This window comes from Lingula anatina, chromosome 10 (genome assembly GCF_051362555.1).
Source record: "Lingula anatina isolate TDL-2025a chromosome 10, LinAna3.0, whole genome shotgun sequence".
NCBI lineage: Eukaryota > Metazoa > Brachiopoda > Lingulata > Lingulida > Lingulidae > Lingula > Lingula anatina.
This window is the reverse complement of record NC_141776.1, coordinates 17,315,453-17,343,412: the sequence shown is the minus strand read 5'-3', so window position 1 is coordinate 17,343,412 and position 27,960 is coordinate 17,315,453. Positions and strand designations below refer to the sequence as shown.

The 27,960-nt window shown below is 35.2% G+C and overlaps 2 protein-coding genes and 1 long non-coding RNA gene across 5 annotated transcripts in view; all 3 read right to left on the bottom strand.

Annotated features, from left to right (window-relative positions):
• LOC106179125 (uncharacterized) overlaps nucleotides 1-5,385 on the bottom strand; it is an 89,564-nt gene extending 84,179 nt beyond the window's left edge. The window contains exons 1-5 of one of the 2 annotated variants that reach the window (XM_086997013.1): nucleotides 5,093-5,385; nucleotides 4,344-4,516; nucleotides 3,592-3,711; nucleotides 2,963-3,167; nucleotides 2,613-2,724 (exon numbers count right to left, since the gene is read on the bottom strand). In XM_086997013.1, coding sequence (XP_086853139.1) covers nucleotides 2,613-2,724; nucleotides 2,963-3,167; nucleotides 3,592-3,711; nucleotides 4,344-4,508 — 602 coding nt within the window. In that variant the 5' untranslated portion in view covers nucleotides 4,509-4,516; nucleotides 5,093-5,385. The remainder of the gene's footprint in view (nucleotides 1-2,612; nucleotides 2,725-2,962; nucleotides 3,168-3,591; nucleotides 3,712-4,343; nucleotides 4,517-5,092) is intronic. The other variant, XM_086997014.1, reaches the window with a different exon arrangement.
• Nucleotides 5,386-7,785: 2,400 nt separating this feature from the next.
• LOC106179129 (AMMECR1-like protein) lies at nucleotides 7,786-27,680 on the bottom strand. Its single transcript, XM_013562659.2, has 5 exons — nucleotides 27,435-27,680; nucleotides 21,103-21,213; nucleotides 20,564-20,678; nucleotides 19,167-19,257; nucleotides 7,786-13,449 (listed from the first exon to the last, which is right to left on the bottom strand). Exons 1-5 carry the CDS (start codon nucleotides 27,644-27,646, stop codon nucleotides 13,271-13,273), a joined length of 708 nt encoding a protein of 235 aa, XP_013418113.1. The 5' UTR covers nucleotides 27,647-27,680; the 3' UTR covers nucleotides 7,786-13,270.
• Nucleotides 14,468-17,339, bottom strand: LOC106177624 (uncharacterized). 2 transcript variants are annotated; one of them, XR_015331329.1, is made up of 3 exons: nucleotides 16,924-17,339; nucleotides 16,224-16,314; nucleotides 14,468-15,305 (listed from the first exon to the last, which is right to left on the bottom strand). It is a non-coding gene; the product is annotated as an uncharacterized LOC106177624 (long non-coding RNA). The 2 variants fall into 2 exon arrangements; XR_015331328.1 differs by having other exon boundaries at nucleotides 14,469-15,305; nucleotides 17,262-17,320.
• Nucleotides 27,681-27,960: the final 280 nt, after the last annotated feature.

Below are 27,960 nucleotides of genomic sequence, written 5' to 3'. Positions count from 1 at the left end.
ACCCCTGAAAGAGAGAGACATGGGACTCCATCAAGAACAGCAGCTGAATAATACTTCCTTGTCCATTTTTACGATCGATCTAGAACGTACCAAAAACACAACTTGGTACAAAAACAAAGAATGGTCTTATTTTGGATACTGTAACATAAATATTGACATAATGAACCATTTGACTGTTAATTACCCTCCAAACTAAGCTGGCTCTTAAATACAGTGTCCAAAAACAATAACCTCTATTGAGGAAAGCAGTATATCCTCAGATTGAATACCAAAATATTGATACAACAATTAATTTGTCAGTTATATTGAAACCAAGCTCAATTTCAAAAAGTGGTGTACAAAAACAAAAAATGTTCCTAAATACAGATATTAAAATATTGACATAACTTTTAGTTTAACAGAAAGCTCTTCAACAATGTAGTTCTTTCTTTCTCCGAAACCCTGAAGTCTTTTCCCTCAGTAAGTAAATAAATAAGCTAGCATCAAAAACATAATAGATAATAGATAATAATAATAATAATAGATTTTTTTTTACTTTCAGTCCACTTATTAATCTGTTACCTTTCAAGTATTTATTCCCTTAAAATATTTGGAAAACACCAAGCCCAACTGGCATGTTGCTTTAATAAAAGGCTAACCCCTTAAAAAAGCATCCCTAATGGAATGAAAATGTATTTTAAAAGTTGCCACACATTAGAGCCATTTTTACAAGACATTACAATTATTATCCTGCTGTGAAAAATACACTTCAGCATTGCAAAAGCAACACGGAAGAGACACCTCAAAAGTACCAAATTAAAGATAAAATTTTGTTTGAGGCACTTTAGTGGAAAGGCAACCAGGGGCATGTTTCAAAAATAATAAGAACAATAAAAATTTCAATGTACCTCAACTAAAATTTGCAACTCTCCTCTAAAATGAAGCATTTATTAGTCAAACACATCAACATTTTTTTTTTAATAAAAGAGGCATGTTTATTTGACTATTACCCATTTATACTGAATCAAAATAAACTAAACCTCTTGATCTTCAAGCTAAAACTATCTTTTTGTCTTAAGTTTTTCCGTTTAAACAGTTTGAGCCTTTGACCCAAGTTCTTTTGGCTTTGGCAAATGAGTTCTGACCTGCGACACAAATCAGCTAAGTGTAAATGCACCTCCCATAAAATCTGTTTACAAAAACCACAACAGACTCAAAACTAGCAATTTTAAGCACTTCAGTATTCCTATATATATTTCAATCTTCCTCCTTTTTTACTATTCACAACAAAAAACTCCTCTCACTTTTCATAACTTCTGGCTTAATCAATCTGAAGTACTGCCAACAAAGCAATGCTTTAGGATTTTCACTTTTATAAACTCCATTCGTATTTATTGATTTTCTTGATATAAATCAGACAAAGAAATTCCCTGTCATCTCATTCTTTCTGGTTCCAATTTCAAAAGTAAAAATGCAGCTTTTTCTTTTCCTATCAGTAACTTAATTGACATATGCAAAACCAACAATTTCCTCCAGAAGGAAATCACACTTATTCAAATATTTAATTTTTTTGGCTTGTGTCAAGCACACTCAGGAAAATACCAGGGGGAAAATAACACAGGAAACCATAAATCCAACTCGTACCTCATGGTTCTGGCTGAGCTATTCTAATAGATCTCTCCCACCCATTGAAATACCATCAGATTATCATGTCAATTTTGAATAAATTCATCTTTAATTTAGAAAATGGATACTTTCATAGTTATTATTTCAAAGCCTGAAAAATTATCACCAATGTTAAGTAAAAATCTCAGCCAACAGATTTCCCTGCAGTTACTTCAAGTGGAACAAAACTGGTGATAACTATATATTAACAAAAAAAAAGAGAGTATCAAAAAAATGACAAAATTTCAAAGTTCTTGACAATGCACACAAACTGCAGCTATAAAATGATTAGATAACATGCACAGTCATTGCAGTAGCTGTGAAGCTCAAGACATTCAGTAAATATCACAACCAATGTGTTTGGTCTGTACCTTGGCAATATAATAATAGTGAATGCCAGTCATTGTGTTAGGTGTGCATCTTAGTGCATTCAATAAATAGCTTCACACCCATTTTCATAGGGTTGCACTTCAACACATTCAAGAGATGTTAATGCAGCTAATCATTGCGGTAGCTGTGCAGCTGAGCACATTCACAAGCGTTCATCCCATACAATTATAGTCATACCAACTGAAAATACATTTTATGACCACTTTGAAACAATGTCATGATTTTTGCATTCTAATAATTCAGCTAATGAAAGCATAAATAACAGTAAAAATATAACTTACGCATAAATAACAGTGACGAAATGAACATAAACAGGAATAAGTGATGCCAGGATGAAACATCAATAGTTTAATTAAAAACTGGGCAAATCTGAAAGTGAAACCGTTCTTGCAACTGCCAACTGAAGGATTTTTATGCCATGTTTAAGGCACTAAAAATAAGTTTGGTAAAACAAAATAATAGTTTGTTCCTTTTATCAGCAACCAAATATAAAAATATACATTCAATGATACAAATAAATTATAATATTTTCTTATCATTGCTAAACGATTCATACCTATCCAACAGCCCAGCCCTACCTTGACTTGTCTCCATTCAGCCTGACCCTGTTCACAAAGAAATGACCCAAATGACCTTCAGCAAGACTGCTGACCTTGACCTTGTCCTCAATATCAGCCTCTCTCTTACCATCTGAAATATGTGATTATTTCATGATCGACAACAATCTGTGATCATATGAAAGAGACTTGCTGTATTTGTTTTATCATTATATGTTCAAATTTCTATCTGGTAATTTTAATGTTGGACATAGAATTTATGTGATTAATGAAAGATTTGTTGAAAAATAAAAGTCTTACATTTTTGTATGGGAGATTGATATGGAGGGAAGAAAAATAAAAAATAAGGTTGGCTTGAGAGAGAGAGATACCTCCATCAAATGCAGAATCCACACAAGTCTTTATTTTATCTTCCTTTTCAGGAGACACAACATCCATCCCATACTGTTCTCTTCTAAGGTCAGAGGTAATTAAGGATTCTGCAGAATGAGCTGCGCTCAGACAACCCTCTTGGCTTGTCTTGTCTTCACCTGCCACCTTTCCTTCCCTTTCCTTGGGTTTCACTACCCAATAATGCTGCAATAAAAGAAAATAAGTTATACACATTTTGGAGAACAAAAAAGAAGGGCTGGATTCCAATCATTTTTTTTTTCTTATTCTTTTCTAAAAACAAAAAGCTAACAGAACATTTTTACATACCAAATCTCTATACAAAAGTAAAATTCTGTGTAATCAAATGCAGGGGATCAATGAAAGTCAGTATTCATTAGACCCACACCAAGTGAGAACAAAAGAGGGCTTTAAAATGCTAATTATACTTTTTGAACTTGATACAAATGATGGTCAATTGTTGCTTTGTTAAAGATGCTTGAAAAACTAATTGCATTAAAACTTCTTCAAATCCAAGTAAACAGAAATTGTATTGTATGTATATATGCATGCACACGCTGACATACATGCACACACACACAATGACACAAAGAAAGATTTCCCAACAAACCCCTTTTCTGTGATAAGCAGTATGCAATCCAAACTGCTCGCTCAGCTCTTGTAGTTGGCCCAATCTGATTGCCAACTTTGAAAACTCCAACTGGGCATGGGCATTCCCTTCAAAGAAATCCTACAGAGGGAAAGAAAACAAGTTTCATTAATTGGGAGGGTTTTTTTTCTTTTTTTATCTTTCACTGCAGATATCATATTTTAGGTAACAAAATAGAAGTGCCCACAAAAAAAAGTATTATGAAGCTGGCACATTTTGGGGTATTTGAACATCCCTTGCTGGCTTCATAACATTTTACTGAATGTATGTCCCTCTCTCTTAATTTGATTTATTGAAGACGGTATAATAAAATTAAATCTGACTTGAACACTACACAAGAGGCCTGGTGCAACAGCTATAATATCATCTTTACAAGTGAGCCTTAAATTTACCCAAATCAACACTGATAACTACCCGCATGAAAATGCAGTAGAAGCAAAGAAGCATTAACGCAGTAGTGGTGTGGAGCATATTTGCAGTAGAAATGCAGTATAGCCTACTGCAATTCTACTTCAAAAAATTACATAGGGTTGTACAGAGGAGGAGCATTAATGCAGTAGATTAGCAGCATGATAGAAGCATGTTTCAAATATGCTAATTAGCTCCCCAATCAAAGCAGATTTGAAGCATGTTTGCAGTATGATTGCAGTAGTCTACTGCGCTGGAGTATCTATTTCATTTTCGTGCGGGTAACTACGTCGTCTGTATTTTACCTTGAACCAACTGAAGATCATGAACAGCTGCTGTTGGCTCCCATCCCAAGCAAGCTGTGTGACCACAAGACCATCTCTCCTCTGGCCAGGGGTATCTTTACAATGAACGGGACACTGGACGACGTCCACTGGGGTCTTGGTTACACACTGGATTGTGTGTGGCATTTCTGTGCCTTGTCAATTGTTGCAAATATTATGAATTATGCTTATTTCACAAGTTGAATTAGTTCAAATGTAAATTAATTTGTGTAAATAATATAATACTGAACTAAATATTTTCTAGCCAAAATATACAAACATTGAAGCATACATGTATGATAATTGATAGGATTGGTTTTGCACACTATTTGCACACTGCAGCAGCCTAACACTAAAGTGTACCATGTAACCCCTACCACTATATTACAGCTATTACATAAATTAAAACTGTGTTCTGTATACAAATCACTGGCGGATCTACATACATGTACGATTTGGCTAGAGAAAGAAATATTGAAGAGGGGTAAATAAAAATTCTGATAATGACAATTTTAAGAACTGAACTGTAAATATGTAGGCACTGGAATGTAAAACTGCTGTCTCGTCTCGTCGTTTTGCTTGTAATACTGCCTTAAAATCTGTGTGTGTGTGTGTGTGTGTGTGTGTGTGTGTGTGGGTGGGGGGGGGGGGGGGGGTGAGCCGCATGTGGCCCGGCCAGAGTGCCCCCTCTAATTCCTTGATCAGTCACCGCATGGGAAATATATACTCACCGCCTTCTATGTGTAAAGCGATAAATTACAACACTCTTAAATAATTCAATTTACCACACGCTGCTGTTTAACTAAATTATCAATGCACACAACCTGTCCCACTTTCAAGAAACACGCGCTTCCAAGCCTCGGTTTCGTAAATAGGTTACACATTTCGAAACTAGGTCAGATATGTGGGTTAACTCACGCATAATCTTCACTGGTAGAGGCAACAACTAGAACCCACAGTACACTGAAACAATTAGCTTGATTAAATATGTTTGTTGCTAATTTTTCAAAGAAAGTCAGGGCTACCTTGCGTTTACAAAAAAATTGCGTCAAGTCAAAAAAAAAAAAAAAAACACTAATGGGGACAAGATCCTACATGTGTCCATTAATAGTTTGGTGAGGTAGAAAATGCTAATAGTTTGTGTTTGAAAGATGTGAGAGTGGCACCACTTCTTTTATTCTGAAACCTTATGCGAGTCAAAACGCAAATATAAGGACACTTGTACTGATGTTTATTTCAATTTTAAATGTATGAAGTAATGACATTTGAAAATATTGACAGTATAATAATGATTCTTACTAATAACATATGTATAATCTTACCTCTTTAGCATATCAAAAATCAATATACGCCATCCACTTCAGCAAAAAGTGAATATACATCTACTTTTGAAAAAAAATTATCTTACAATATTGTACTAGTACAATGTACTGGCAAAAACATTTTTATAAGTTTTCAGCACTAAAAATGACTTGGCAAACATGATATTGTCAATTCCAGTGCAACATTCTGAAAATTAAAATAGATTTTATTTAACTAACCAAATATAATCCAGCTGAAGTTTGAAGCTGTATTAAGCTGACCAACGTCATTCACAACAAAACAAAAAGAAGTTTGAAAAAAACTTTAGAAAACATATTCAAATAGTTGCAATTGCAGCTGTTTGTAATATCTGCAAAATTTATTTGCAATGAACATCATCATCAACATCTTTATCTTGAAATGGTAAATGGTCCTTTCATTTCCACACAGTGACAACAATATAAGAATTTTAAAACGGGTTTAACTACTGGACTAAGATTATTTATTTTTTCCTTAAATTGGATAAGTACCACACTTAAGACCAATCAACATAATTACCCCCATCCCTTGTTTGAGATATATGTTATGTTCTATTTGTAAGGATGGTAATGCTAATTTCAGACTATTTCCCCATCCACCCCTTTCTTCCTATGAAATCCAACAAAAGTACGAGCTTCAGATTTTTGCATAAAGAATACTACCTATTATTTGTGCACAAACATTTAACCTACCACTAACCCATTGATTATACAACCTCTATTTCCAATACAATTCCAATACACGGCAGTCTGATTAATAACTACGGTCATAATCCTATCCGTTTCAAGCAGCACTGGTATTCAAGATGGAGAGTGCGGGACATTCTAGCTGATAGGAACATTTCCAAAGCCTAGATAGTTCCTTGAACCTCCATTAATTAGAGTTCATTGACCCAAAATGTTTTATCTATTTACTTATTAATTGCTAAATCCATTTTTGTACTAAAAGCAAAACAGATAAATTAGGGTGGAAATGCTTTACATAAGTGACATTATTAAATTTCAAATTTAAAACTAAAATTGGAGCCAGTAGATTTTCTGACTGATCAATTTGAAATCATATTTTACCCAATGAGCCTTTGGACTCGTGCACTTCCAGACTAAGAGGGCATACCCTTTCAGATGATGTTTTAGCTTCTGCCACTGAAGTAATCGGTGTAGTCTACAAGGTAGGGCTACCAGCTTGATAGTGACCATCATAGGAATTCATCCTGAATTTTTCTACTTTTGCTTGCCAGAAACTGGCTTCAGAATAAGTGTTTCTTGCTGTTATTCTGTAAATTAACAGGAATTTAGCCAGCGAAACTTTCAATAAGAGTCCAAGTATTTTTTTAATGTATTCTTATTCATGACCACTCTGTGATGAAATGGACAGCACCATAGTTAACTCAGGGTGTTAGGAAGTTTAGTTAATATACAATATTTACTACACATTTTGCTCAACAACACCTAAATAATAAGCCACTAACCATATTATTCTTTCATTTGTGTGCATCTTTCACAGTTTTTTAACATTTTCTTCATTGTGTTCAGACATTTAGCAAAATCTTGTCAGTTTTTACACAAATCACTTTTACTTTTTTTTTATCGAAATATTTTAACCATGTTGCCAAATCCATCAATCTTTTACAAAACTAACAGTCACTGTATTTAAAGGTTATTTTCCGTTGCTTTCTTGCATTCAAAGAAGCAACTTGAAAGCTTGCTTTTACTTTGACCAACTACAAATATGAACATTCCATTTGCTTGTAGTTCCCCGACTGACCCTGGACTTCAGATGTCAACAGAAAAATCATAGGCATACTGATAATAAAGATATCAACTACCAATGGCATCTGAAACTCGGGGTGACAAGGTCATGTTCCACAGTTTTACATTGGTGTTTATATCGTGTATCTTTGCTTACTTCATTTTTTTTTTCAAATCTGACAAATTGTAAAAATTAAATGAATGCAACATTTGATTTGATGAGTTTGAATAAAATCAAAAGTCAGAAGTGATTACTTTTTGCCCATGACAACAAAAAACTAGGATTGCATGTAAATCTTTTTTCTTTTTTTCCATACATTTTCTACAATACTAAATGACTCATAACTAGCATCCTTTATTCCCATACTAAGAAGTCTAACACTAAAATATCAATATCTTTTCAAAGGCTTTGCATACATAATTCATACCATGCACTAAAAGAGTATAAATGCTGATTTAACATTTACAAATAGAACTGATTATATCGAAGTTTGAAATAGTCACTAAAACAACAAACATAACCCTGGGTAACCTTGACAACACTATCAACAATTTGACTACACCACTGAAGGTTTTAGTGTTGCCTAGGAAATAAAACCTGCCATAGCAACAAAGAATATTGTTGCACTGGTAATTAACATGGTTTAAATTTAAAAGAAGATTCCACTGGCACCAAGTACTTACATGGCTACAGCAACAAACTAAGATAAATCTTTTTTTCCATTTGAACTAAGAAGATGGAGGACAGTCCACCCTCTTTGACAGAACTTGGCAAATTACACTGGAGTATTTGAGTAAACAAAAATAACTTATAAAACTGACAAACAAAGGCAGTATTTTACCATGGGAGCAGACTGCATAAACAAAACAATGCACTACATCATTATGATCTCGTTAATTTTGGGTGGAAAATTTATGCTTTTTAAAGAGAATCCTGAGTAAAAGGGCATCTCTTTACCACTCTTCCTGCCCAAATGTGTTTCAGAGCACAAAACCCAATTATGAAAACCTGCATATTTCCAAACTAGTTTCAAAAAGAAAGAGAACAATTTGTTTCTGCAGTCTGCTGCCCTCCCCCTCTTTCTATGTCAGTCTGTCACATTTGAAGGGACACAGATATTTACCCAGCACTACATATTTCATGTATTCAAAGTTGATCACCAGTGTCCCTTTGTTTTTCAATAATATTTATATAAATGTACATGTGTCACGCTTTACTCTGTACATGTAGAAAATCCTTCAATGACAAGTCATATATAAACATACTGGTTACATATGATAATGATCATGACAAAGCAATGACAATGTGGATGGTAAAATTACAATTGCTTATGGTCCCCTGGGAGAACAATGGAACTGAATGAACACTGTGACACACAGGAACAGCCCGAAGACGTGGAAATGGTCTTCCTGTAGCATGACATGTGAAAACTGTCATAAGAATGGCATAACACCCAACCACCAAGAAAGCTGATGGTACTAAACGACCTTCACAAAGAGTGATAGTTCTGATGAATGACCTTCATAAAGGGTGATGGTACTGAATGACCTTCTCAAAGGGTGATGGTACTAAATGACCTTCTAAAAGGGTGATGGTACTGAATGACCCTCATGAAACGTTTTTAATAAATGGCCCTCATGAAGAGTGATGGTACTGAATGACCTTAACATAAGGTGATGGTACTGAAAAACCCTCAAGAAGTGTTTTAAATAAATGGCCCTCATGAAGAGCGATGGTACTGAATGACCTTAACATAAGGTGATGGTACTAAATAACCCTCATGAAGTGTTTTTAATAAGTGGCCCTCATGAAGAGTGATGGTACTGAATGGCCCTCATGAAGAGTGATGGTACTGTATGGCCCTCATGAAGAGTGAGTAACTGCGACTAGTCCAAAAGGTAAATAACTCACTACAATTGGACAAAAAAAGACCAACTAAATTTCACAATAGAAAAACCCACAAAAATTAGGATCAAAAATTCTGAAAGACCAGTACATAAATCCTGATCTAATGGCTGACTAAAATTGAAAAAAAAAATGTTGGAATAGTGAAACACAGAAATAAGTGGCATTTGAAATTTAAGGATAATTACCAAACCCTTTGTGAACATCTTTAATGTGATATGGTACCTTGGTTATAAGTTTCTGCAGCATGCTTCCTGATTCAGTGTAATACACAATTACATGTTTAACCTCATCAAACTGCTAACACGCTTAAAATTTTTTAAAGTAATTTCTGTTGATATGCTTGTTCTTCTCAGATACCATAAAACCAAGAACTGTCCTGTGGCCATTACACATACTCTGTGGTGTCCATCTCTTAAAATCACCATTTCCTAACACATTCTCAATATGTGTGACTCAACAATTGTTGATTAGAGCCCACTGATAATCGGAATGAATGACTGATGACATTTTTTTCTTTCTCATCTTCTCCTCTCTTATAGTATACTGGCGATAAAACCTCCACTTCCTAGGTGCCTTTGCATGGTATGACTAAATACTTTATTTCCTGCAACAATTTGCAACTCTCTTCATTCAATAATTCATATATCTTCATCATCTCTAAGACTTCTAACAATTGCTAAGTTCTACTAATGCAGAGCCTTATTAGAGACATTACTTCAATCTGTAGTTGACAATTTCATAACAGGCAATGCTATCTAAAATGGGGACTATGAGGCCATTGTTGCTAAATCTCATTGTGCCCGTGACACCTAAACTAAGACCCCATTCCCGTAGATTTTAGATCGATCTATCCCTGTGAGGAATCTCACTAGATTACTGTCAGCTTAGCCAGCTTAAGCGTCTGTCCCGCCTATTAAAAGCTGTATGGGGGTTAATTAACTGTCGTGCGCGCTCGGCTGACTGCAATTTAGTGTGAACCCCCAGGGAGTTAGGTCGATCTAAATCTAAATCTCTGGATCGATCTAAATCTCTGGGAATGCACAGTTAGACATGTTCAAATACTTGTGTGTTTCAGTTGTGACGTTGGCCAGTTTTAATAGTCAATATGGCTGCTGGGCAAACAAATTAACAGACTAGCAATTTGGTTGTGCTAAAAAGCATATCAGATGCTTTATGGACTATTCTCTTTCTGTTCCTAAAGATTATGTCTCTCAGAGTTGCTCCATCCCCAGTTTCACAAAATACTTAAGTTAGTTCCAGTGGTTATAATTTTGTTACCAACATTACATTACATGCATATGGTCACATGCACACATCTTACCCTATCAGGAATAGTGTTACAACACTCTCATGGATACACGCACACATCCTTAGTAACACTGACTTCACTTTTTCCTTTTTTTTTTTCTTTTTTTTTGGTGAAACTAGGGTCCGTTTGATGTTGGCCTGTGACAGTAACCTAACTGGTTAATTAAACCATTTTGTCGTAAAAACCACATATTCTAATGGGAACCATCCTTCAGCACAGAGTGACATCATACGAGACTAAAAACATAGGCGAATCTGAGATAGGGTTAACATTTTAGTGATAAGGGTGACACTTTATGTGCCAGGAATGTTGTCTTAGAAAGCAATACAAAAAGTGACATCCACAACATGGCGGATTCGTACTGTTTTGCAATAGACTGTGTTTTAACAGAGCAGAAAAGAAAGCAACCAGAAATATATCTGCAGATAAATTGTCAGCTTTCATTTATTTCTGCACCACGCTTGCTAATCTGCCTTTTCCTCTGACCTCACTTTCTTCCAAATCCAGCAAAACCTCGCTTGATTTTATGCTAAACATGGAGGCAGTGCCATCTTGGATGATTCCCAATGAACAGTTTTTACCTAAAATCTATGCCCGAATAGAATGGAGATGAAATGTTACCAACTGACCTCTGAAATTTCAAACAATTGCCTGTTATCACAGCACCGGCCTCTATACCCAATAATATAATTAGTTTCATGAATGATATATAGGACTACATACAAGTAATTGCACTTCAAGAACATCTCAAACCAATTCCGACCCAAATGAATGTTTTGTTCCAACAGGAAGCTTTTTTTATGTGGCTAACATCTCATCTGATAGGTCAAGATAAACCAATTCCAATGTCAAAAATTAATGTTTTGTTCCAACACAAGGCTTTTTTTGTGTGAATGAGATGCCATATATGGTTTGTTATCTTACTCAATAGTTTGTTTGCAGATAAAAGCTTCTGGCAGATGTTATATATCCAAAAATTTATGGACAACAGAAAAAAGTGACTTATCATTGAATTCATGGTAACAGGAAAAGTTGCCTTCTTGTTTTTGACACAAAAATGAGTTTTTCAAATTTTAAAAGGAAACAAAAAAATGTCACTGTGCTGAGCTCGCACTATAAAGCACAAGAACCTGTAAGTCATCCCAAGATGAGGTATGAGTTTCATAAACAAAGTATTAAAATACACTACATATATCTTACTACTGAAATGATGACTTTCATAACAAAAACTCTATCCTGTTGACTCTGATGCTCTACCTCGTCCCATACTGGTTTTGTACACACCCTTAAAAATGACAGCCTTCATATATAATTCAAACACATTTCAAACAAACTAGAATTTTTAATGGGTGTTTTGTTTTTCAAAAAAGTATGTAATTTGAGATCAAAAATTGGAAAATTAGAAGAAGGTATCTTTTTGTTTTGCAACATATCAAGCTTTTTAATACAATCTTAGAAATCCCTTTCATAAAGAATTCTTTACATTCAAACCTCTTTGCTTTCAAATTCAGTCTTCGCAATAAATAACTGTTTGGTATAGCAGCCAGGGTCAACAAAGCCAACATATTTCTGTACTTATACCACTGTTATAGTCTCATAATAAAACTTTGAGGTACCACAGAAGGATAGAAATCTGCCGGCTAAAGTTCTGTAACACAGAATTCTATCAAAATTAAACTTCATATCTAAAAATTGCTGTAAAACAACACTAAAAGGGTGTTCATGATAATAATTTGTAACAAAAAGGACATTTGACCCCTTAGGGTCCGAGCAAGTTTGTAACAATGTATTCTATTGGACCAAAATGCCTTCTCCAAATTCCATGCTGTCAAGTCTCCTGTGCAATGAATGGATGACATCAAATGCATATGAAACACGACTCATAATTGGCTAAACCTTTTCTGGAGTCAGAATGAAAGGAAATACAGTTTCGTCTAATATTGTAACACATCAGAGCCCACTTGGGTATCCGTGGTCATAGCAGAGTTTACATAGAGCATATACGGAATAAAATTACGTGAATGATGTGCATCAAAGGACAGCAGAAGTTTTGACCACAAAACTGTCTGCAGGATTTTTTTCAAAGAATTTGGTTGCAAGCATTTTGAAGTGTTTTGTAACCTTCTGTAATGGGACTGATCTGCTATTGTTTTCAAACAACACCCTAACTTGCTCTGACATAATCACTGTGTAAACAACCAACAATAAGAGATTCTTTTTGCTATAACCAAACAGGGAAGAAAAAACTATTTTATCAACTTCTCCAAATATAAGCTCAATTCTGAATACATACTTTTTCTTGCCTGTTTCTCTATTTATCCTAAAACTTAACAGTTTGTATAGCTAAGGGCCACCTTAGATTGAAAAATCATCTTATTTCCAAGGCCAATTCCAAATACCATCTCGTTGCACTTTCAGCTATTTATTTCCCAGTTTATCAATTGTGTCATCTGCTGCTGACGACAGATTATCAATCTAAAGCAACCCTGAACAAATTCAAATAAACTTCCTTAAATTAACTGACTCCAAAAAAGGCCTCCCCAAATAAATCATGACCAATGACAAAGATACACTTCCTTTATCACGATAAGTTCCACTTTTATCAATGAGAAGACTTATTCATACTCATGTGTTTATACAATATATAATCATTGTAACAAATAGTTATTTTTTCACTGCGATATCGTGTGAGAGTGATGCTCTTGCGAACTTCATTGTTAATTGATCCCTTGTAGCCTCCCTTACGCAGGAGAGAGTCTATAGTTTGTATGCGGTCCCAGCCTAAAAACAGAAGAACAACAATGACATGTTAAACTTGACAACAACCAATGGGTAGATTTTCATCAGCTTTACATGTTTACTCTGCAAAAAGTACTTCATAACATGAGCAATGAAAATCCCATGAAGTGGCCATATGTTTCAATGGGAGTCTTACAAAGGTACTGCCAACAATAATGTCATTTATCATAAAAATCAAGTTGAACTTAGTACAAATAACATAATTCAAATACTTTAGGGCAATGAAACTAAAACATTATCTTTTTAATGTGAACTTACTAGTCTCACTGTTTCGATTAAGTTTTTTTAACATTCAATCATCCAATTACCTAAGTTAAAACTGATTTTCAGATAAACTATTCAGGGTAAGCCTCTGAAGTGCCAAATAAACGTGCCGGCACGTTTATTTTTTTTCCGGAAATTTTCCACCCGGCACGATCTTATTCTCCCCGGCACGATTAATAATTTTCCACACGGCACGGTTATTTGGCACTCACTGTGCCGGTTGGAAATATTTTTGATCGTTTCGGAAATGTTGATGATCGTTTCATTAGACAAGTTAATAATTATTAATGACCTGTCGCAAGCACTACTCAGCCCGGGAGCCACCGGTCTGCCGCTAGGTGGCTTTTAACCAAACCGGAAGTTCTAGAATTTGAATTGCGTGCATTTTTGTGAAATTTATAGGGTGTCAGAAACGGTAGAATATATCGAGTACTAAGGGTATGAGAGTCTTACTATGTATACTGTCATCTTTAGAAATAAATTTCAAATGATGTGAGATGTTCCTCGAGTTGATCTAAACCATATTTTGTGTTCAAAAGTGAATTTGAAATCGAAGTTTTACCAAAGCTGTAACTGAAGTTCAACTTTACCTCTAATGCTTGCATTCTTAGAGAACAGGTTCCAACTTCGAATTATCAGTAAGTTGTGGCAAATTTATTCAGCTTTCTGTCAATGTAAGCATGTAAGGAACTTTACCGTTATCCAGGAATGGCACAAATCAATTCACACCCATGTAAAAAAAAATCGTACTTGCAACAACCGTAAGCCAGCCTCGTTTTGACTTAGTACATTCTTGTTGTAATTTAACCTCGTTTTGAATTCCCCACCCGAACAATATTTTTTATATAGAGAAGAGAAGCTTGCACAGGAAGAATAGAGGAAATGAACATTTCATTTTTTTTTTGTAAATAAGCATTTATCTATTACACGAGGCCACCCGCTGCCAGTTTCTTTTTATTGAAAGACTAATAAAAACAAAACAAACAAGACTTTTTTATCAACTGAATGTTTTTTTTACATATGAACAACTATATAACATTTAAAACATAATATCATCAACAAAAATATCAATATTGTGACAGCCAACAGGAATTAAAGCTGATGCAAATATACATGTATATTTGTGGCAAAAATTATTTTTTACTTTTGCAACACATTGATATGGCAATTATTTTACACTTCTTGATCATAACATAGAGTTATAGCCACAGGACACACTACTCCTTTTAAAAACAAGATCAATATAAACAATTTATATAATTTCATAAATTTACCTGGAATCAGCAATTTATTTCACTGATACCAGTTAGACCTGTACCAGTCTATATTTTCATTTGAATTAATTTTTGTAAGTGTCATAGTGGTGATTTCACAGCCAAACTTCATTTAAAAACTTGCACATTTAATTATATTACATGAATCTGTTATTGTTTTTTATTCATTAGAAAGAACTGTAACCAAGTTTTAAAAGAATGTTTTCAGTTTTAAAAGGATTAAGTAACTTCTGAGCTTCTGTCATAATTGCCAAGGAATGGCAAAATGATTAATCCTGGTCCCTTTCATGTTCTTCAAGCCTAGAAAAATATTGGATTAAAACATTAAAAAGATTTAAAAGGTAACATTCAAAAACATTTTTAACTGCATATATCTTTACACACACAAAACAACAACAAACTAAAATCAGTATAAATAATAAACCACAATCTTGATAATAGGGAAGCTGGTATCAATCGATTTATCTAAAATAGTACTCTTAAAGTGTATCAATATTGAAGTCTACAAACTACAGTGTTCACAACTATAATACACTATAAAACAAAGGAGGAATTTTGTTAATATAATGTTCTTTTTTTCATGAAACATTTTTCCCTCACATACTTATAACCCATGTGTTGTGTGTGTGGGAGATTTTAAACAAAACTAAACTGTTCCTTCTAACAAAAAATTGCCTATGATATGGCTATCACAATTTGAAAACATATACACAATGTTATAGCACTTGGCATTTTATGATGCACAGTATGTATGTATGTATGTATGTATTGCAAATGGTCAACAAATGGGGGTAAAAATGTAATAAAACTTATTTTGACTAACAAGTTTTCCCCCATATTGATATTGTACATTTGTACCCTGCCAAAGGAGCAAACATGTTAAAAGTCAAAATTTGTTATTCATATTTTTGAAAAGATGCTTGTGGTTGGTTTTCAATTTTGTATCTTTCACAACTATAATTTACAAGCATGTGTGGCCCCAAACTCACCCCATGCACACACATGCAGGACAGATAACATTGCTTTTCACTGACATCAACATCCAACAACTATAAATCGACTTTCCCACACCTTGGACACGGACCACAAGGAAAACACATGGGTAAATGTCCTAGCTAAGCTTTCTCTTGGGCATGATATATTATTCAATTTATGATAAAATAAAAAATATGTTCAAGTGATATATATACCAACAAATTGATATGAAAAGCTACTTACTACTTGGCAATGTACATGTATATTCAGCTGTGGAACACCGACATCTTAATTGTTATAATACAAGCCTTTGAACTGTCAACACTTTAGGTCACTGAAAGTATATAAAAAGGTAGATAAAATATTGAACCTATCATTTATTGGGCATTCTTGTACATGATAATAATAAATAACTGATAAATATTTTTTATCAGTTTATACAAGTTTCAATCCTTTTTCATGGAAATTTCAAAATATTACTTTTTTTGTTTTTTTTTCATCTTACTTAAATCAAAATGCAAATAAATAGCATGAAAAGGATAATGCAGAATATCTAAAAAATGGCTTTTATATCCTCAAAAGTGACCTATCCCCCTCTCATAATATATCTATCTATACAGAATCAAGTATACTACATGTCATTTCGCGGGCCATTTCTGTTAATAAACATCAAAGCACAAAAAAAAGCATAAGAAGGCAAATTCTCAATATTTTATTGTGACATTCATACAAGACCTGAGGCAAGACTGCCCCCACATTCACTCTACTGTGATCGCCCCAACCACACACACTGTCATTTCATGAAGTATTTAATCTAGTTAACTTCAAAACACCAAAATATGGCATGAAAATGCAAAAATTCAATATTAAACTTCGACATTCATTAAAGATGTACACTCAAGACTGCCCATGTAGTTACTCGGAACATTGCAAAATATACTACCTGTCGGAAATGTAGAAAATCGATAAGTTACAGGTTAGGTTCCTACCTAAATTTTTTACCTGTTCAAAAACAAATGTCAAACTATTAAAAAAACTTAACAGATAAAGAAAAATCATTGTTATCTGCATTTGGCACAATTCAAAAGAACGTGTTTACATTTGGGTTCTGTGTGCCGCCATTTTGGAACACGACAGTAACTTGATAGAAGATTCAGTGAAACCGATACTTAAACACTACTATGGTATATAAAATATAGCTTCAGAATATACTTTATCGTTCTGTCAAGTGCATTAGTAAAATTATCAACATATCAGCGTATAAACGTCTGTTCATCTTACCTGTCTCCATGCCTACTCCTCCCGCCATATCTGGGTAAGGCCGCCACTTCAAGTTTTGAAAACGAGGCCAAATCTAATATTCTCCAAAATAACCGTCGAGCCGGTGGCTCCCGGGCTGACTGAGCAGTACACTCGAACTTGTTTTTAGCGTAAATAAAAGCCAGTGTTTCTCTAGCATATAAAGAGCGAGGCGCCGCTCTGAAATTTGTCAAAAGCACCGCCTCGCTGGGCTGAATGGAACAAAAAAGTATATTTTCACTCATGCTAACTGAAATTTATATTTATTTCTAAGCAAATATGGCATTCTGTTTACATACGTACGCTTCTGAGCACTTGATTTAGTAGTAACGAAAATACGCATGCGCGTATGCCATCTCCCTGTGAGTGCCTCGTTTTCGCAGTTCTGTGCTTTATTTGAAGTATACGACACAGAGCGAAACGAGGCAACTGCTCTCGACAACATTTAGTCACATGTCACAAATACACTTTCTCTGTCACTTCGTCATGTTCCGAAATTAAGACCGCCTGTTGTGTGTTTTTATAGTTTACGTTTATTCACTGATAAAAATGGAGAAAATTAAGAGCACTTCGTTGATTTTATAAATTTGGAGAAGATTTTCTACTGATTTACGGGTTAGTTTTGTGAAAGCAGTAGCGTTGTAAAAACTGGGTCACGTCAGTATTTCGCGTGTATTGAATATGAATTTCCATCACTGAATAGAATCATATAAATGAACAAACGAAGAACTCAAATTGGTGATAAGTGTGATTTTAATCTCTTTAATTCTGAAAAATTCATTTCACGGTGTTTGAAGTTGTTGATTATAAATTACATCTCAAACTATAATTAGTAGCGGGAGTCGCTTTGCGCTGAACGACAGGAGAGAGAACATTTTTTGCGGCAGTTTTGTTTAAGGATGAAACGCTCCCACACGCAAAGTCAATTGACCAGTTACTTTCAGAAAGGTGAAAAATGGTAAGAACAACATATTATATAAACTTTTTGGTCAATCCAAAAATAATTCAATATAGGAAGCCCTTTTTCTTGATTCCTGTAAGTATTAAAGTAGTTAATTTTTTTTTTTTTTTGAAATAGTATGTTCTATAATTTTTGAATGTTTAAATTAGCATTATAGGAACTGCTGCTGCTGAACCTTAAACTTCAAGATTGACTAAACTGAGTGAATGCATAGACAGGAAAATAAATTTTGTCTAAACAAAATTCCTCAAAACATCTAAAACAAGACAATTCAGTGACACATAAGATGTAAAAAAAATTACATAAATACCCGAAAATGCACCAAATTGCACCTCGATTGAAAAAATTTTCCGGGAGAGCTTGGTGATAGAGATTACTCTTAATAGTTAAAATATGTTAAACTATGTGTATAAAATCAAAGATAAATTTGTCTAGATATTGTGGTTTTTTTATGTTTAATAAACATAATTTTTCCAGATTTGAATATAATTTAAAATTGCCATTACAATTATTCATTGAAATTATCAAAATTGATAAAATTTTCCGGGGGGCACAGTTATTCCGCTAGGCACTGTTATTAAATATCGGGAATTTTTCCAGGGGGCACAGTTATTCCGCTAGGCACTGTTATTAATTTTGGAAAGTTTTCCGGGGGGCACTGTTATTCCGGTAGGCACTCTTATTCGGCACTTCAGAGTATGGAATGTGAGTGTATGAGTGTGCATGCATGCATTAATGTTTCATATTTCAGTTCAAACCTTTCAAGCATCCCTACATCAATATATCAAAGTGAAAGTTTTGACACCATCATAAACGAACATAAAGATGGAATCATAATCAAAGCTCATAATGAAGCTTTCAACAGTGAGCTTTAATAATAATAATAATAATAATTTCATCTTCATATCTCCATCCAGTCCCATTACCTTGTTCAGGAGCTACCTCGGGAAGATATGTAGCTGTTTTCTTGTGCCCTTTTTCATTGAGAAATTCTATCCTAATTCCATGAGCTCCGACCTAGAAATGGAAATTAGAGCCAGTATGACTTGGCTGAAACTGAGAACCACAAGTCTGTGGGTTACTTCTGAATATTTCTTGCTTAAACCTAAGCCTTGAATTTTTTTTTTCAAAATTTCTGATAAATTTGTGAAAAATTATCAAATGTTCTCAAAGTCAAACACTTTGTTCATCTAACAATACGTGTTTCTAAACTAAGAAATCAATTTAACAAATTGAATCTTCTTGAAAAATGTCATTTTTCTCCAAGCCTTTGTAAGAAGAAACCAACTTTCTAGTCAAAATTGCAGCTGTGTTCACAAATTATTTTAAGTTCAAGGTTGTACATGAGACTGTGAATAATGACTGTTGATCTAAATATAACTTGTATATCTAAATATAAACTTCTTGACACTTCTTGTTCAATCATCATGATACTAGAATGGCCTCTACCGCTTGCATTGCTCAATAATGATACTAGAATGGCCTCTACTGCTTGCCTAGCTCAAAAATGATACTAGAATGGCCTCTCCTGATTACCATTAGAAGAGAAACCATTCAGAGAAAACCTTTCTAAATTTAGAACCCCACAGAGCATCCTTCCAAAGCAGAATGATGACATAACTGAGGACAGATAATTAACTTAAGGAGAAGCTTTTAGCTCCATTAACAAGATCTTCCTTGCCAGCGTGTCAACAGGGGAGGTTAACGCAATCAATGAACCAGACAACATTTCTTGCCACCACATAGATCTTTACAGGTGATAGTTACCCAGTTAGCTTTTCCACTCTCGGTTTACGTTGTGTCGTAAACAAATTACTTTTTCATTTTAAGACGAAATTTTAGATGGCGTTCAAGGAAGCACGGCATGACAGCATCCCTGTTTAAGATTACAGTGCAGTACTAATGTTTTTTCACCGAACTTAAGCTTATAATTTTATTAAATGTCTATAAATACCTGACTTAGTAAATGATATGTGATGTACATCTATCTAGTAGTGGTCACAGCAGTGGGCAGGGGGGCCGAGTTTAGGAGTTAGCATATGAAGAGTCTTCATTCTACCATTTTATGACTCTGCACTATCTGTATAAATTCTCTTTATTTCAACATATTTTTCAAGACTTTTTAATTTTTTTAAATCCAATTCACCCTGTCTTTAACTGCTTTATTTCTCCATACATTTTTCAGAAATTTCTAGTTATACATAAAACATTTTGCTAGGATATGATGAAAAATATTTTTTTTCAGAATACCTATAAACAGATTCAACAAATTCTTATTTTTTTATGAACACGTGCATGTCTGTGCGCACATGCATTATCATACCTCCCAGTCCAAATAGTCGGCGGCCTCCTCAAATCGTGTAAGTATGGACACAGAACAATGGAGACGGGCAAATTCTTCCTTTGTGACTGGACTGAATCGGCTGTCTTTGACCGCACTGAAAGTACATGTACATGATATAGACATGCATTTTTTGTCTTTACACAATATATGCTACAATTAGATATGAAGTCTTGGGACAGATGAAGCTGTGAAAGAGTTTAAAATATGATCTGTTTTTTTGAGAAAACTCGTAATAAATCTCTAATTTAAAGGAAGAATTAAAAAATCCTTGTGAATATTAAAGAAAAAATGAATGAGATTGATGTATGGGCTTATTTAATTAGTACATGCAAAATAGAGAATAACAAAATATACATGATGGTGCACCTGCATCCAAAAAAGTACTGATACACAATGAATGTATAATATATAATATAGAATGTCTACCTATGTAACGTATGTGTTTATAGGCAGGCACACAGATAGGCATACATGTACTGTGTGCGTGTGTGCGTGCATGCATGCATGCGTGTGTATACCTTGTGACAGCATATTCCCTGAGGCCGCTCTGAAGACTCATGGCGGAGAAGGTTCCAATACAGCCGCGGAGGCGTTTGTCCTTGCCTATCTTCCATGTGACAAAGAGTGGACTGAAACAAGGACAGCAGTGTTTCTATTCATTCACAGATCTATGCAATCTGAACAGACTCAGACATATATATATAATGTCTATCTTTTTTTTTTCCCCCACAACGGTGTTCATCCTAAAATGAGATCTGCTGAGTGTACCACCATCAACAGAAAAGAAGAATTTAAAAAAAAATTCAAACCATCCAGTTTTTCCTGGAACTATGACACACAATTTACCAATTGCACTTAAAAAAACAGCACGAATTTATAAATATACAATTTCCAAGCTAAACTGTATCCTTTTTGCTCAACAATAATCTTTCCTGTTTAAAATGATGCAGACAAATGCTGAATACCAGCTTTTATCACAAGTAATTACAGCAACAGTTAAACAGATTGCAATACTGACTACAGATACAGGTGATGGCTAAATGACCAGACACATAATGGCTGTCAACAACGAACAGAGACAATACAAAGGTACTGCATGAAGTAGTCACACATTACATCATCCTGGGCTCGCCCTAGTCCTAAATTTCTTTATCATCATCATCATCATCCATTCCTTTTACACCGGCAAGTTGTTAAGGCCACCATCAAAGATCTTCCACTGTTCTCTGTCACGACCTACTAGTAGGTGTTGGATCGTTCCCCAGTTTTCTCCCTGTTGTTTCAACTCTGCCTCAACAGTTCTTCTCCGTGTAGTCTTAGGTCTGCAGCTTTTTCTGCAACCAGTCTCACATCATAAGCAGTATTTTATTAACAGGTTTTGTACATCAAGGCTACTCGTTATGTTGAGCTAGATTTTATTGACTTGTATTGAACCAGAAGGCTTCATATTATAAGCTGAATGTTATGAACAGGTGCTACTACCTTTACTGTAAGGTTACTTATGACGAACTGGATTTAATATACAGGTATTGCGAATAAAATCCAGAAAATCCATTCATCAAGTATAAAGCAGGTAGTTTTTCTTCAATCAAAAGCTGATATTGAAAATGTTGTTGCGCTTGGTACAAAGGAACTTTACCAGAAAGTCCTGGAAGCTATTCACATCAAGTTGGGAGACAGTCTCAAAAAATTTGACCACAGGTCAATCTTTGTGCCATACCCTTTTCAGGTGACTGACCATTCAGACCACTCCCCTAAACACTAGTCTACTGATCCCAATCAGGATTCACACACTCTGAAAAAATCTACTGGTGCAAACAAAATCTTACTGACGATGGCCATAGGAGCAGACAATAACATCACAGACTGCCGACCATCCACCCTGGCCTGTACTGGTACCTGCCCCGCGCGCGCGCGTGCGTGTGTGTGTGTGAGTGAGTGAGAATGAAAGAGTGTGTGTGTGTGTGTCCGTCCTGGATAGAGGCTATTTACGAATGTGTGTAAATGTATTTGTGTTCATATAGATAACACATCTTGAATAAAATAATACTCATAACAGGACGCAGAAAAACTATATATATATATACAATATCACATTACTGTGAACTAGAACAGCCCTCTCTAATGAGACAGAAAGAAATATTAACAAAGCAGGCAAAGAACTTCAGAACCAGAACCCAATATCCTGTCCTTAACACACACTCTCTTTGCAACAACAAGATGTCTTTTTTTTCCCTTTCTCATTATGTTGATGGCAATTTCCACTGTAACCTGGCTCCATTATCCCCAGATCAGCGACACTGAACAGCCTCACGTTACGTGAGCAATTCTTTTTTCACTTCAACATGGCATAGGTCATGGTCTAGTTTGAGTTTATGTACAACCAAAAAACATATTTGCTCTGTACTTTTAATAAATCATTCTTATATCTTAGATTTTTGTATATATCAACTTCAACAGCTGTGAAGTCTTGGGCTCACCATTACACTATGAGTGGTCCCCCCCCCCCCCCGCCCCCCCCCCCCCCCTCCTCTTTTTTCAACTCATTTTGAAGCTTTGACTACTTAACAATTGGCCTGGTGATTTATCATACATGACAGACATAACCATCCATTACTTTTGCCATGAACCTTGGACTTTTACATAATACAACAGCCCATTTTACATATCTTAGGCTCTATTCCCATAGATTTTAGATCGATCTATCCCCACAGGGAGTCTCACTAGACTTCTTTCAGATAATCATACTTAAATGTCCGTCCCGCCTACTACAAGCTGTAAGGGGGTAATTAACTTTCGTGTCTGCCCGGCTGACAGCTATTTAGCGTGAACCCCCAGGGTGTTAGGTCGATCTAAAGTAGATCGATCTAATCTATGGAAATGGGGTGTAAAAGAGAACAAATTATACCCCAGAAATAAGGTAAATAGAAGTACTTCTATGATCACCTTAATCAGAGATGTGAATGGTTTGACATGAAAAAAACTCTGGAAAATTAACAATTTTGACATTTTTCTCTGGAAAAAAACTCAGAAACCTGCATTTCTGTGGAAAACCCTCATCCCTGCTTGATTTGACCTTCTTGCACTACTTAAAAATATGATATAATATCAGCCAATCATTCATCACTTGATGATTACATATATATTAAATGCCAGCAACAGGAAGAGGAAGAATATATGCAGTCTCCACATTCATCTTTTTCTTAGCATTCATATCACATTTTAATAAGATAACCTAAAATATCATGTCAGCCTCAGGAAATTATCTCCACTGAAAAAAAAAACAAATTTCAATATGGTTTCAAAAAGATTTAGAACTTGGGGGTATTTTGTACGTACACTAAATGAAAAAGTACATGTCAATCTTAAGTATGTGTACTTGGTTGAAAAAAGTGAAGTGTATGTACATTTCTGTATGACTGTGCTGAGGTAAGGGTTAACTTTCATTAAAGTGGGTTACAGGCACCTAGAAGCTGTTGCTATAGTAACTATGTTTTACTCCAGGAAATCCAGGGTCTGATATCATCTTATTCTCTGGGGCCCTGAAAATATCCTAATAATCATGTAATCAAAGACTTGTATTGTTTAAGAATGACAGGAAAGAACATTCTACTACAGTTTGGCCCTTCTCACGTACAGTGTACAGTTTTCTGTTCTGCTCAGGAGAAAGACATTAAAAGTCAACCTTTTGGCACAAAAGCCCACCAAATGCAACCATATAGTTTCAAATAGTATAACTTAGAGATGTACCAAGAGGCATCATTTCCTAATATGAAGTATATTTCCTGAAAAATGATATTTGTGCTGTATATAAAGTGGTCAGGTAAGTAGGTCAAATTTACATTAAAAAATCTGAAGAAGTTGCACTTTAAAGCTCTTTTTTTGGCTGATCTAGTGGTTAATAGTACTAGTAATTTGGTTTATCCCCGGTATGGGGTCTTCATTTGTCTCATATAAGAAACTATTAGAAGTGGTTTGTATGTGTTAATGGGAATCCACAATCCACTGATGCTCGGTTCAAACGTACAATTTCGTAATATGCTGGCTATTATGTACAAGAATCACCTAAACATATTTCAGTCAGTGAACACATCCAATTTCCTACACCAATACATACCATCATCCATCTGGACTGATATAACATCAGCCTCTATGTTTTTAAACCTAATGGGATGGTTATGAGGATATACATATATATGCTCTTAGCAGGTGTGATTTAAGTAGTAGAGAGAGAGAGACACACAGTATTAATGGATGTTAAGGGATCTTGGATATTAACGAAAAAGTCCAAAACTAATGCAGCTAATGAAATTTCCTATTAACTTAAAGAAAAGGTCTAGCAAGCCAAACAATTTTTCAAAGTTTGTAGTCACAGTGTAACACGAGTGACGTAATATCAGCGTTTTGAGGCTAAAATTGTCTTTTTTTTATTCAAGAATTTCTCTTAAACAAAAAGCCCTATTAATACGATTGAAATAGCTATCTAAAGGTTAGCACAAACTCCATTAAACTCTGTCAGGATTTTCTCTTTTTATTTTTACTTTTGATTTTATTTTGATAAAACGTGAATTTTACGAAATATATATGGACCTTCCAATTTCAGTATTAATAACTTCAAAAATAAAAGGTCAATCCAAAAACCAAGACTCAGACGACTAGATATTATACTGAAACAGAGACACATCAAATTTCATGTCAATCTGACAGTTACAGAATGAGATATGGGGATTGAAGTTTAGACTATGTTATCAATCTTCAAAGCTGAGAAATCGCTCCTAAACCATTTTGCTCAGGTAATTGGGCTATTTAAGCAAAATAATTGCACCTCCACCTTACCTGTTATCATCTTGTTGATCGGGAAGGTCTATACACCATTACGTGTTAAAATTGGGTTGTTTGTTTCTATCTAGATGCCAGAAAATCTTACTTTTGTACGCAAACTTATTCGTACCACGAAAGTCGCTCTTCCCTGGGAAATGATTGACAGCTGAGTAGGTCTACCTACTCTCGTTTCACTGACGTAATTAATCATAATTGTGCCTGACGCAGTAGGAGTCTGTGCACTGTCTAGGAAGTGTCTAAGGAAGCGCTTACAAACAAAAAGAGGATTACTTGGTGTGCCAGCAGAGGACAATGCCACCCGTCGTGCGTGGGCGCCGCTCTACACACCAAGACGCGAAAGTTGAGAAAGTAAAGCAAGATTTACTCCGAGAAATGGCCGAATGTGGGTACGTATATGCCATGATGCCACAGAGTGCCAAGACCGTAATATGCGAATTTGAAAATGTTTTGGGTGGCAATATTACTTTAAAACTTGCTTGCTATTACAATCTTTATTGTGCATAAAATGATTGCCTAACGATTTTTTTCTGACAACCCCAGACGTTGTACGAATACTCAGCAGTTCAAGTGTGATCTCGAGTCTTTACCGCGGGGTTTCTCCATCCACCAGAAGCACTCTCTTTCAAAATTCTCTTGCTTTCCTCGCTCATCCGTTTTCTCACGACTTTCTTTCTTCCCATGACTGTGTATATAACTGTGTTCTGCTTAGCTGACGTAAGACTTATGAGCTGCCAGGGCACGCGTAACAGCTTAAGAAGTTAGACAACCATTCTTGCCCCGCCCCCATAGTAACGGTGCTTGACAACGGAGGCGGAGCCTAAAGCCTGCCACCCGTACCAGTCAGGACAGGTAGAAAAACTCGTCCAAATGTATATTTTTAGTCCGTGTTTCACAAATATTACTTAATTGAGTATTAGATACAAAATTGATTATTTCTAACGTATAAAAAACTAAAAATCGAGTTTTAGACGTATTTTTAATATCCTAGACCCCTTAAAACACTGTGTGTTGGCTTAGTACCAAAATGGACAAAGAAAAAACAAAAGATCCTGGTGCCATGTGCCTTGCATATATACATATATGTCACTTACTCTCAAAAAAAAAAAAAAAGGACTGTATGATTCAGATATATGCCACTCATCAGCAAGGTGGCTGTGACAGGCACGTCTTCCTGTGCTTTCCAATTATAACCACATACTCTACATTTATTTGTGGTGTACCTAATATGGTTTATGATAACAGGTAGGTATATTAATTTTTCTTTATTTGAGACCTTTCTTTTCCTCATACACACACACTTGAAAGTGGTTGGGCCTCATTCAAAGATTAAAAGACCCTAGCTGTCCCCTCTCTCTCTCCTTCTCTCTCTCTTACACACACACACACACACACATACACACACACACACACACACACACACGTTGGATTTGGTTTTTCTACTCAATGTCACCCTTAACTGGTGAAAAATCCTCTTCTTCTTTCTCTCTCTCCTTCTCTCTTGCAATAAAAAACATTTTACAAAAATACTTATTCAAACATTCAGTCTATAAAAAATAAATCAGAAAGTGTCATAAAAATAAACAACATTTCAAAACTGGATCATTCTCCTAAGTTCAGGTCAGCTCTGGGTCACACCCCCGTAGAGTCCCTGTACCTGTCCTAAAAATCAATTATAAAAGAACAAAGAAGGCAGCTAGACCATATGTCACCTGAAATGTCCCCCTTACTGTCCCCTCCTATCACCCCCAACTGACCTCCATCACTCCGCTCATCATCAAAGGGAACGGCCACTTCGGGCGAGTTTAATAAGGAGAAGAGGGGTGTTGAAATCATAGGACGTAAACAAAGGATATATTCTTTAAAATTTCAAGCCTTGTCTTCAAACCGTTTACGGTACGCATGACGTAAACATCAAACTTACTCTAATGAGTCACCGTTAAATGATTCGACTTTAAATCTTGACTTTTTAAGTTTTGATAAAAAAAAATACCCGCCCGCCCACACTTACTATGGATCGTTTGTGAATGTAAGGGGTCCTTTGGGTGGCTCGCAGTTGAACAAATGGCAGTAGAGAACGTCAAAACAGTAATAACACATCTCTGGCCGGACCGTGAGACCATTGGAATATCCATTTGGATGGACTGATGAGCCATTGCAGCAGACGGCTGGCATTGAGTTGTTGAGCTTTTGTTTCTTCACCCCACAACAGCCAGCAGCCATGATTAGCAATCCACGATCTCGGAGTTTCTCGGAGCTGGCTGCGAGAGTTGGAAGCCAGAAGTTATTGATTGCGTTTGTTGCGACACTAACAAATTGCGCTAATTTTTGATGAAGCTACTCGTCTTATTTTGCATTAATTTAAAGAAAGCCGTTTACCATAATTCGTCTTTGAACTCGAATGATATTCATTATTTTTCCATTACTAAAATTGAAACACACGATGACCTTTAAACAGTTATACCAAATATTGTTACATAATTATTCTATATACCCCCTCAAGTACATAATTTCTGAAACCACAGTATTCAACTATT